The following is a 12,864-nucleotide window of genomic DNA, read 5'->3' as shown; positions in this document are numbered from 1 at the left end:
GAAAAAGTTACAAAGAAAAGGTTGACAACATTATATATTTAATATATCAGTGCACTTTCACATAAGCAAGAATATTTCAGCTGTAAAACAGCTGCAAGTTGTTTGGATACATACTGGAAAAATCATTATAGCAGCAAATATAATAAAGCAAATTCCTTCACATTTTGAGGTGCAAAATCAACATTTTGGGATGTCTGTAAATCAAAAAATCCAACAAAAGTGTAAATCATATCAGTGGGAGCTTATGATATACTATTCAACAGTGCTGATCACTTAAAGCCCCTTATTTCCTTTAGTATTGTGAATATTTACATTTTTAAATATTTCATTATAATATGACATTTAAGACATATGCTTGTGACAAGTGCCATCCTAAATGGTATTTTCAACTGGCAAACATCCAAGCAATAAATAAATAAATACAGTAAACTACAGTACATGAATGGAAATCATTCAATACATTTTCTTGGTATTTCAAAATGAAACTACAACAGTGCAATGACAATCTAAACATTCATAAAGCGCATCTATATTATATAGAGGTCCACATCAATACTCCCAGATTACACTGCTTTCCATGTAATCTCATCCTCTGCAATGCTATTTCAAAGCAAAGTAGTGATAGCAACGATATATTCAAGTTATTGGGTGAGAAATGTAGGTGTGAGACCAACTGGACCTGGCTGATTCTCTTAATTTATGTTAACAGCAAGCAAACTAAATAAGTTGCTTCATGTTTTCACAGCTTCAGTTTGAAAGAAAGAATCAACCAAGTCAGTCTTGGTATGATTATAATACTAATGATAATGCAGGCCCACTGATAAAACATACTGTCATAAAAGCTGAAACTATAAGACCACCATGCAAGTTGTCTCAGTCAGTGCCCATTAGCCTTTTTCCCAGCTGGAGTCTGTCTGAGGGCTTAGCTGAGCAGCTTGTGGCGGTCAAACACAGTCTTGCGCTGCTCCTGGACCTGTTTCTTCCAGCGCTGCTGAGCTCCCTCTACCTTTTCCAGCACAGTGTTCCCACGACCTTGTGAACCATCCACACGGGGCCTCACATCCTGTAGGGGGAGACAACGGACACAATTAATACCTAACCCCCCCCAAAAAAATATTTATGAACTCAAGCACAGTATCTATAAAAAAGTGATAAAAATGAAATGACTCTTTGTCCCAAGTTCCCTATCAGACACGTTCACAAGTCTAACTCTTGTCACAAGTCTATGAAAAAAATTCTACACTTTCAGTAATATAAGACAATAATAAGAAATGTTTCTTGAGCAGCATATCAGAATGTTATGATTTCTGAAGGATCGTGTGACAGTGAAGACTGGTAATAATAAAATAGCAAGCTTACAAGTTGTCGAATGAACAACCATTTAACTAAAAAAAAAAAAAAAAACTTTTTTGTTATGTATAAATGCATTCAATAGAGAATGTGTCTTCATGTTTGCGTCAGAGGGTGAGTGAAAGACGTATTAGACCCAAAATCTATCATTTAAATCCAAGTCAAGTACATTTATAATCTATGAAGAGTGAAGTCTCTAGTTTACATCTTAATTACAAATAAAAACTTCTCCAACAATAAATTAGGGCAAAAGAAAAGTACCTCAGAATCCTCCTCGTTCTGCAGTGGCATGGTGTACGGATCATGTTTGCGGATCAGAGGATCAACTAGAAGCAGAAACAGCATGTACAGCAGAAGAGCTCCAACCACTGACAAGTAGATTATAATGGTCACCTGGGAAATACATCAAAATATTATTACTCCTCAATTCAGCTTAAAGTGGATAACTAGATTATAAAGGCATAAAAGCAGACTCTAATAAATATCTTTAAATCAAAGTAGGATTTATTGATTACTGTGAATTGCTCAATACCTTAATGGTGTTGCTGCTTCGTTCTTCATACTTGCACTCACAGAGCAGACAGTAGGCCTCCACATCATGGCCAGGCACCGGCATGGGCTCCACCACATGCAGACAGTTACTACAAACCAATACATTAACAATAAATTCACAACTAGATGAAAATACTACTGTAAGACAATTCATTTAAATGTACATAATATCCTTTACAGACAACGCAGATTCTTTGTCAAACTGTCCCTAGTACAGTAGCCTGTCTCACCAGTCTTTCTGGGACACGTTCTTTTTGTAGATATGTCCGCTGATATTTCTGTAAGGTGGACAGATACATGCAACGCACATCTTCAAAATTCTGTGTGTGCAACATAGTAAGAAAGAGACGTGTTTAGGAAATATGTTACATAAGTAGGACACATTTGGGAAACTATTGAAAACATGGATGAAATGGATATGCGTCAGGGATAAACTTACTTTATCTGCATATGCGAATGAAATCACGTCTATAAGAACTAGAAACACCAGAAGGACAGCTGCTATCCAGAGATTCTGAGCAGTGCTGGATGACATGGTGCCTGCACATAAACATAATTTAATTCAACATTTATTAAGGGGAGGTGATTGAATTGAATTGGGTCAACCGGTACTTTTTTATTAAAAAAAAATAAAAAATAAAATAAAATAAATACAATCAAATTTAAACAAACAAGACTACTCGTCTATTAAAATGATTATTCGTGTAGGATCTAAATAATATGCTCATGATCATTTTTAGTATTCAGTGGCTTATGCAGCAGTCAAGACACCGGTCTCAGTTCTACAGTTTAGGCCTTTTCCCCTCTCTGTTGTGTATTTTGAGAGAGCGAGGGAGAAAATTAAGTCTGCAAAGTTTAAGTCTAAAATGTTTAAGCTAAATATTATATGCAAACGTTAATTAAATACATATACGCACCTGTAATATTTATAAACGACCATCAAACAGACTTCCTCCGGAGTATTTTATTTTCTGTGTCACGTGATAATGGATGAACTCTACGCCCCGCCTTCACAAACAGCGAAAGGCAAATTAAAAGACTTCACACAATAGACTATTACAAAGAACACGATGTGATGTGAAATAGCGTTATTTATTTGTTCCATAGAACAACACAATTTATAAACTGTAATGCCCCCACGAATCATATTATACAAATTGTAACATAAAAAAATAACATATGTTCCGACTACATAAAAGCTCTCTTCAGATTTTTTGTCAACTATCACAAAGGAAATAAATGAGCAAATGAGAAGCTAAAATAACTGAGACAGCTCAAACTTGCATGTAACATATATGAAGTCCAGGTATAAAGAGTTGAAAACGAGATGAATTCATACACGAACCCCACTTGGTTCAAACGTCATCGAGTGTTATTTCTCTATTGGTTGGCCAAACCGTCACTCAACTGCGCTGCGTCCAATCACAGAGCGGCCTTTCAATACTAAAATTTTGGCGCTGGTCGGAAGATGGCGGAAAATTTGAAAGGTGAGAATCTATCGTGTTAAACGACGGTTTAGACGTCTTATATATTACACGAGTTGTTAGTTAAGTGGTGTCTTTTCAAAGACCCCCCGGGAACAAACACTCAGTTTTGGAAGAAGCTTTGCTGCAAGTTGTTGATACAGATTCACATTAGGTCGATGTTATGGCTACCGCGCGCTCATGCTACACATTCATCAAGCTCACTGTGAATGCCGTATTAATCTGTTTCTCTTGCATCTTCTGTGTAAAGTTGTACAACGTAGCATGTGGTGCAAAGATGTGCATGCTCAATAGTTAGCGTAATCTTCAGTGTTTAGCTAACTTTTACGTCCTCTAGGTAAATATGATTTACTCAGCATGCTTGACTTTATCAAAAAGCACATACTTAAAATTCTCCCGCATCGTGTTAATCTAATACCTAACGTTACGTCGTTGTTTAAATACTGCGTGTAGGTTCACTGAATCTCTTGTTCATTTTGCTCATGACGATCCGTCTTCAGGCAGTTTATTAAATGGCCCATAGGTTACTGATCATGAGTTTTTGTTTTTATTTCACACTGTCAACATGATCAAGTTATCTGTACAATATATTAATGATTTTGTGTGTGTTATTCTGTGTTGTTGCGTCGTTTGATTCAAGGTTTTTATTGCCAAATACCCCCAACTATGATAATTTTCTTGTCAGGGAGCCCTTTCTATATTATAAAAACAGTTATATATATTTTCATTATATTTTCATGTCATATTTTCATATGCATTTTCATTTATACTTTGATCAGAAAAATTGTTTGATAAAATAACATCAATTAATTGTTAATTTCCTTAATTAAATTATTGGCTTTTGTTTTCCATTGTAATCTTCTGTTATAAAAATATTTGTGTATATGGAAAATATTTGCAAGTTGGCAACATTTTTTTTTTTTTAGATTAAAAGATTAATATATTTTTCTAATCCTATATTAGAGTATAGGATTGCCAATTTAATTTACAGTTATGTGAATAGCACTTTCCATAGTAAATATAATTCCAAAACAGCTTTTTTAACAGAAATTAAACCATATTCAGTCAGAAAAAGCAGACAGTGGTGAATTCCTAGACAGAGACAATGCAAATTGAAAATAATCTTGAATGTAATAAAGTTTGAGGTCTGTCATTTAAAAAAAAAAATGTTTTTGGAATTTATTTTGCTCACCAAGGCTGCATTTATTTGATAAAAAATACAGTAAAACCAATAATACTGTAAAATATTAATACAACTTAAAATAACTGTTTATTATGTTTTAAAATGAAATTTAGTCCTGATGGCAGAGTTAATAATAAAAATAATTGCTCTCAAATTATCTGCAAACCTCGGGTTTACAGGCATGAGGACATCAACTATTTGCTCAAGTGCTGTGCAGTTCTTGATCTAAAGTTGCACACATGTCTGACATCCCACATTTTACCTCTGTGTTTTTCCTGCAGTTAACATCTAATTGTATTTTGTAGCTCAAGTTTGTAGGGTAGCATGCATCGCTACTGAAGACCAGTTGGAGGTGATCTGTCGAGAGCAGGGGGTGACGTGTGAAGAGCTGGGCATCAACAAACACAACCTGTGCAATTATGAGGTGGAATATCTCTGTGACTACAAAAGGAAAGTTATCACCGATGGGAAGAGACAAACAATACAGGTGGGCTTAAAAGTCTTGCTCATAAATGTACTCATGTCAAAGTAAATTCTACTACATGATGGGTGAAATGAGTTTTAGGGATAGTTCACTCAAAAATGAAAATTTGATGTTTATCTGCTTATCCTCAGGGCTTAAAGTTCTCCGGCACCGTGCCAGATCTCTGGCGTGCAGCAAAAATAATCCTACATTTAAAAAAAAATACTTGTTGATATCACTTTCGAGTCCATGAGTTTGCCTACCAGTGGTATGAGAGGAGCACAGCTTTCACTCTCAACCAGACTAACATTATTAGCCATTCAGAGTTTTTTGCTCTTATAAATACGAGACGCACATAATAGTATCCAACTGCAGAGTCACAGCCCTGATGGATGGAGAAGCGTGACACGTTGAAAAAGCTACGAGGCCCAATGGTCAAAGATGTCCATCTAATGCATATTTATATAGGAAAACTAATTAAAAACCGGCGGAGCTTTGTAAACAGCTCAGGGTAATCATGACATCTCCATAAGAACGCTATGATCGGCAGAACCAATTTACCAGGATTTTTCCTGTTCACACATGATCTCTTAATGGTAACTCAGCTGTAATTTACCAGCAAAGGCTGTATGTGTTAAAGGGGCTAAACTCTCCTCTGAATCTGAATTGCTTAATGTTCATCTGGGTAAACAGTGTGCATTATCTCACTAGATTTGTAATGGAAATAATTTATAAACCTTTGCCAAATGCCAACACAGGAGAATACATCAACCTGTTTCTAAATATGCCATTTATTGTACATCACAATTTCAAAATAAAAGTTTCCGAGTTTGCATGTGGCCAAATATTAAAGGGGTCCTATTATGCTCTTTTACAAGGTCTTGATTTTGTTTTGGGGGTGTACTAGAACAGGCTGTCATACCAGGTTGTTCGAAAAACACATTATTTTTCACATATTTATCTCATCTGCCTTGGGAAAGCTAGTGTGTCTCCGACATAGTGATAACACTCTTTGCCTTCTCTAGTGCAGCTCAACCAGGTCTCGTCCCATTCGTCGATCTTTGTGATATCACAAATCCCGGAAAATATGCATTGTCGTCCAAACGAGTCGTTCGTTGTAGTTTGTGAAAAGTGATTTCTGTTAAATAAAATATCTCCTTTTGAATTGGACTTTGAGCTTTGTAACTTTTCAGATCTTTTTTATGCTCAAACAGCAACATTACAGACTAACTAAAGTTGAAAAAATGAAAAAGCATAATAGCACCCCTTTAAAATTTACTGGATTTAAACATGGTTTAACAATGATGAAAATTAAAACGTAACATCACCCAAATATGAAAATTCAACCATTAATAACACACCCCATCTTCGTATTAAAGGGTTAGTTCACCCAAAAATGAAAATTCTGTCATTAATTACTCACCCTCGTGTCGATTCAAACCATTAAAAACAACCATCACATCCACAATTAAATTAAAGATATTTTTCGATCAAATCTGGAGCTGTCTTACCCTGCATAAACAGCAATGCAACTGAAATATTCCCAAGTCCAGAAACGGAGCAAGGAGATCTGTGTATTAATCCGTGTGACATCCGTGGTTCATCCGCAATTATATGAAGATACGAGAATATTTTTGTGCGCAAAAGAAAAAAAAATTATGACTTTATGCTAGGGGTGCACGATAAATATCGCCCGATAATTAATGTGCATCTCGTCAGTAAAGCCGGTTCTCTAATCAGGGGTAAATTCCATCAGGTGTATGATTTCACATAGAGCAGCGGTTACTACACGGAGCCGTTGTTAACTGACAAGCTGCGCAAATCCACGTTCATTATCAGCATGGATTTGCGCAGCTTGTCAGTAAACAACGGCTCCATGTAATCAATTACTTGACTAGATTGATCTAATTAGTAGGGCTGTTTCGAATGCCATTTTTTGAGCTTCGAAGCTTAGGTGGCAATCAATATCGAATATTCGAAGCTTCGGTGGGTGGGGCTAAATATATAATAATAGTGTCGGTTTGCATTTGTATCATCTTTCACGACTTCACGTTTCACTCTTCGGGATCGTAAATGTGTTGCGGCAGACCCAGTGGAGTGCAGTGTTGCATTTGGTGCAATATGATCAGGTAGCACACATTCTTTAAATATTAATAAACATTTAATAATCTTTTAAATAGAACAGTTTCCGGTACGCATTACACGGGCAGGTTTATGCTCCGAAAACGGACAGTGCACAAGTCATACAAAACACAAAGTCTGTTGAGAGCAAAAACTTTAATAAGGTATTAATAACGAACATTTCTTTAAAACAAATGAATCCCAAAACAGAAATTAAATTAGTAACACACAGTGATTTCAACGAACTGTAATAAATAAAGAACACGGCAGCATGCTTATAAAAAGTTGAATAAAAATAAATGAATTGTTTTTAAAATGACACAAAATGTAATATCTATTACAATTAGTTTTATTCTATATAATTTATTTATTCTTACTCATACTTACTTTTAATTAAAATAAATCTTTAAAATGCGCGATGCTTTTATTGAAAGCATGTTGCGGTGTTTTTTTTTTTTTAATTTATTATTATTAGCCTGCAGTTCGTTGAACTACATTCATTTATTATTCGTAAATGTAATAATTACTGACACCGTAACGAAACGAAGGCAGAGAGTTCCCACTCCTGAGTTATAAAGTGACAGGTGACAGCCATATACGCCTCCATACTCACGGAAGTCCAGATGTCCGTTGTGAAACTTAAGGCCGTAGCTTTTTCAACGAGAGCATAAATTTGGCCTCGCAGATCGCTGTATTTAAGAGACAGGGTGTTTGAAATACTGGAACGGTTTGGGACAGTGTAGTCTGGCTCCATTATCTTCATTAATTTTCTGAAGCCTTCGCCTTCAACTACATTAACGGGCCTTATATCCATAGCGACAAACTCCACTATGGCATCTGTTATCTCTCTCTTTCTTTTCTCTGTTAACGGTTTTCGGAATTGCAGGATCTGCTGTGAAGTTTTGGGTTTTGTTGAGCATGTTGATGGCTGCGATACCTGTGGATGTACCTATAAACAAATTATTATTAGCCTGTGCTGCTGTATGTTTTTAAATAGTGTCGTATTTGCAAATAGCCTATTTATCATAGCAAAATAAGCGCATAAAAGCAGTTTTTTTTTTTTTTTTTTTGCCGCGTGCTACTTACAGAACTCAGGTGATTTTTCAAACTTGTGGTGCTGTTGTGGTAGGCCAGTTTATCGCATATTTGACACACTGCCTTTGTCTTGTCATCCTCACTTAATTTAAAGTGCTCCCAAACAGCTGAGTCTTGGGCATTTTGTACCTATTCAGTATGAGATGAAATAAATCACTACGTTCGCCAACGGGCGGTTCAAGCATGAGTGAGAATGAGTCCGCGACGGAAGTCACGTGTTGAAAAAAAAAAAAGAATATTCGAATCTCAAAACTGAAAATCGAATGCCACCCCACCGAATGAATATTCGAATATTCGATTATTCTAGTACAGCCCTACTAATTTGAACCCAAAAAATTTGACTGATTGACCCTTTGACGAACCGTTACTTGGTCAGACTAGCTCTTAAGACAGTCTTAACATAGTGGCTGTGTCTATGCAACTGGCCGCAGGTGTAAATGTGTTTAAACCCACTACCATCCCTGTTACCCCCTTCATAGGAGTTATACTTGGTGAAATGGAAGGGGTACCCTGAATCCAGCAACACATGGGAACCACGGAGGAACCTGAAGTGCATAGATCTTCTCAACCAGTTCTGGGAGGACCTGAATGCAGAGATGCAGAGACAGAAGAAACGTGCTGCCCCTCGTCGCCTAGACCCTGCCACAGTCTCACAGCTCATCCAGCGGGCGAAACTCAGACAGACCCTTAAACAGTGGGAGACACACCTCAACAGCCTGGGCACCCACAAGGGCCACATCTACGTCCGGAACCAGGTCGACCTGGAAGGCCCGCCTAAGAACTTCACTTACATAAACGACTATAAAGTCGGTGATGGGATCATGCTGAACGAGGTATCCGTGGGCTGCGAATGTACAGACTGCCTGGGCAACCCTGTGGAGGGATGCTGTGCCGGAGTGTCTCAGCACAAGTTTGCTTACAATGAGTTAGGCCAGGTCCGCATTCGGCCCGGGCTGCCCATTTACGAATGCAACAAGCGGTGCCGTTGCGGGATCGACTGCCCCAACAGAGTGGTGCAGAGGGGAATTCAGTATTCCCTCTGCATTTTTAGGACAGACAATGGAAGGGGATGGGGGGTAAAGACCATGGAGCGCATTCGGAAGAACACTTTCGTTATGGAGTACGTCGGGGAGGTGAGAAGCACAGGAGGGCTTGCTCTATATATTTACTTCCTGTACGGATTAGATGTTTTTTTTTTTTTTTGGTAATGTTATGTATCGGTGGCACTCAGTCACTTTGGCTTAGACAAGTTGTTCCTTTTTTCACCTTCATATTGTCATTCTGTCAGTTTAAGGTTTTTGTGTTATCTTGGAAACATGTTTTGCTTCACTAGTAGATAATGGCATTATCAATCAACGTTTCAGTCTCCTCGTGACAGCTGATGAGCTGTTTATCTGTCTTTCCCAGAAGTGAGTCTGGCTTCATGATTGTTAAACCCTCTTTTTCTGTTTTTGCTTCAGATCATTACAACAGAAGAAGCAGATTGCAGAGGTCACATATACGATAAAGAAGGCGCCACCTATCTTTTTGACCTGGATTATGTTGACGACGAGTACACCGTGGATGCTGCTCACTATGGAAACATCTCTCACTTTGTTAATCACAGTGTGAGTGGACTTGAGCTTGCATTGTCTTGTAAACAACAGACTTGATAGTAGTTAAACCATAGATTTTTATCTGAGGGCAGTAAATTGAATATCACAAGTGTTTTCTTTTGTCTCCTCAGTGTGACCCCAACCTTCAGGTATATAATGTGTTTATTAATAACCTGGATGAGCGGCTGCCACGGATAGCGTTCTTTGCTACTCGTGGGATAAAGGCAGGAGAGGAGCTCACATTTGACTACAAAATGAAAAGTAAGTCTGGAACTGTCAAGTTATTTGGGATCATTAACCATTTAATTATTAGGATCAATTGATTTATATACTACCACTCAAAAGTTTGGGATCAGTATGTGTTCTTTAAAAGAAATTGATTCTTTCATTTAGCAAGGATGCATTAAATTGAGACATTTGTAATGTAACAAAATATTTTTATTTAAAAAAACTGCTGTTCTTTTGAACTTTCTATTCATATTCTTCTGTTACTTGAGCAGCAAATCAGCATATTAGAATGATTTCTGAAGGATCATGTGACACTGAAGACTGGAGCAATAACTTGAAATTCAGCTTTGCCATCAAATAAATAAATAAATAAATTACATTTTAAAATGTATTAAAATAGAAAGGAGTTTAAATTGTAATAAAGTTTTACAATATTACTGTTTTTAAATTTTTTTGTTGTATTTATTCTTTAATGTTCTATTGAAGAGTAGTGTGTCATTCACTAAATTTACATGCACTTTTAAATAGGCAAATACAGTATTCTTAATTTTTGGAAGGGGAAATTTTTAATTTTTTCCTGAACCATTTTTTTTTTCCATAGTTGATCCAGTTGATGCCGAGAGCACGAAGATGGATTCTAATTTTAGTCTGACGGGACTCCCAGGCTCCCCTAAGAAGCGCATGCGCGTAGAGTGCAGATGCGGGGTACCAACATGTCGAAAGTACCTCTTTTAGAGGAAGTCCATGCAAAATAGGAACTGAAAGAAGATCATGTGATCCAGTGAATTTTGAAAGTATCTGTGGTTTAGAAACTGCTTTGGGTGGTGTTTGGAAATACTTCATTGAATTTTAAATATATATTTAAGATTTTTTTTTTATTTCCCCAAGATTAACCTCAGCTTTTTCCTTAGTATTGTTGTTTTCCGAGCTTAAATAGTGTATAAAATGTGGCATTAATTTTTTTTCGATTTGTGCATTAGCAAAGATGTTTGTAAAGTTAAAAAAAAAAAAAAAAAAAACTTCAGTCCTTGTTTTAAACCCATATTTTAATATCAAAAGCTTTGACACCATGGAATCCTTAAAGTAAAATTTTGTAATTTTTTAAACATTGAAATGTTCATATGCTTTATCTGTTTGAATAGGAGGGAATAGCCTTTTACTTTTTCCAACAAACTTTTGTAGTTTTTCTCGCCCCGTTTTTAGCAAGTATCTTTAGGCCAGTGCAAAAGTATGAAAAATCAACATGTCCTTCGTTCTATTTTTTTCTTGAAATGAACTTTCCACCAGGGGGCAAAATTGTTCTATTAATGCACAGAAGGGGAAGTTTGTTAGACTGAAGTAGGTGGACCTACATGAAATGTTGCTTTTAACGCATGCAAAATGTTATCATTCTGTGTTTTATGTGTACATAGTCTAACACATGACAAAATATATTCATACTGTCAAACTGATCTTTCAGTGACTGTGTTTGAGCGCTGGACTTGACAGATCAATAAATGAGAGCAAGTGCATATGTTTGGTTATAATTTCACAGATCTGACTACTATTCAGGGCTGTTTCCCCCAAAAGCACAGTTGGCCTATTGTTGATAGTGGTTCATACAATCTGCTATGATTTTGGGAATCATAGCTCAGGTGGTTTTCAGAACTGGACAGTGAAGCTGGAATGCTTGCTGTAGATGAATGCAAGATGGTATATAAATTCTGGATTAACCAAAGCTCAGGAACATTTTGTTTAAATTAAATCAGTTCACAGAATTATACAACTATTGTTCAACCAAATCTGTGCATATGTAAATATATAAAAAAAAAAAAAAAATCAAGTTGCCTAGTCAGACCTCATGTTGATCACACATCCATGCATGTGCAACTATGTTCTTGTTTATTAAATCATGAGTTCCACTGCTCTGTTCAATGCCAAAGTTTAATTCATTTCAGTTTGGGTAATTTCGAATTCTTATTGACATTAACAGCAAGCTTGATCATCTTTATGTGAAGAGTTGTACATAAAAAAAGCTGTGAAATAAACAGATTGGTTTTTATCGGTAATAAACTTTTATTTCTACTTTGACACTGACATGATAAAATACATGTGAATATTTCATTATTGAGAAGGAACAGTTCCATCCTCTGCCTTCAATGGTGTTTAGTCACCCAGTAACCTGATGCTGTGACTTCAGTGCAATGCGTGAACTTTTTGGGGTATAAGAGGCTTGGGGCACACCGCAAAATGCCATACACTTGTCTGCTAACTGACAAGAACAGTTAGCAACACCAAGTGTTTCAGTTAACCCTTTAGGAAGTGGAGGGATGTAAAATACCATACTCTTCCAAGATTAACATGTTAACTTATTTAAAGCTTATAGACAGCATGTGTCTGTAACTGAAGTCACAGATAACATCAAACACACATTCACAGTGAAATTAAATGAACAAACATTCAAACTCAAATGTCATAAAACATTTCATACCTTGATAAATGCTCTGCTTAGTTCAAAGTTGCCTACACAGACTAACTCCTCATTGTGGTATAAGCAAAACCTCAGATTTAACTAAACAACTTAAACTCTATTAAAATTCTGCTCTGAAATCACCTGTGCTATTTGTCCAGTCTCACCTCATTTCTTATTACACACAAAACCACATACGCACACCCTCCTGTCGTTCCATTCACAAATGACCCACACATTAAATAAAAAAATATACAAATATAAACATAAATAGAAAATTTAATCAGTGTAAGAATAGTGAATGAGTGTAAAGAGAGAGAAAGTCACAAAATAGACAATTTTAT

The 12,864-nt window shown here is 36.4% G+C and overlaps 2 protein-coding genes across 2 annotated transcripts; one reads left to right on the top strand and one right to left on the bottom strand.

Annotated features, from left to right (window-relative positions):
- Positions 1-16: 16 nt before the first annotated feature.
- LOC109068301 (putative protein 2) lies at positions 17-2,937 on the bottom strand. The gene is given in 7 exon segments (XM_019085134.2): positions 17-1,063; positions 1,612-1,743; positions 1,883-1,991; positions 2,133-2,201; positions 2,203-2,222; positions 2,342-2,442; positions 2,820-2,937. Coding segments are annotated over 6 exon segments (567 nt in total). The 5' UTR covers positions 2,438-2,442; positions 2,820-2,937; the 3' UTR covers positions 17-922.
- A 296-nt stretch (positions 2,938-3,233) lies between these two features.
- Positions 3,234-12,663, top strand: LOC109050848 (histone-lysine N-methyltransferase SUV39H1-like). The gene is made up of 6 exons (XM_042762316.1): positions 3,234-3,389; positions 4,875-5,056; positions 8,728-9,381; positions 9,709-9,855; positions 9,975-10,104; positions 10,673-12,663. The coding sequence occupies exons 1-6, from the start codon at positions 3,371-3,373 to the stop codon at positions 10,804-10,806; spliced, it is 1,266 nt and encodes a 421-aa protein (XP_042618250.1). The 5' UTR covers positions 3,234-3,370; the 3' UTR covers positions 10,807-12,663.
- The last annotated feature ends 201 nt before the right edge of the window (positions 12,664-12,864 follow it).

The sequence above is a fragment of the Cyprinus carpio genome, chromosome A8 (genome assembly GCF_018340385.1).
Source record: "Cyprinus carpio isolate SPL01 chromosome A8, ASM1834038v1, whole genome shotgun sequence".
In the NCBI taxonomy this organism is placed as follows: Eukaryota; Metazoa; Chordata; class Actinopteri; order Cypriniformes; family Cyprinidae; genus Cyprinus; species Cyprinus carpio.
This window is presented reverse-complemented; position numbering and strand designations above follow the sequence as displayed.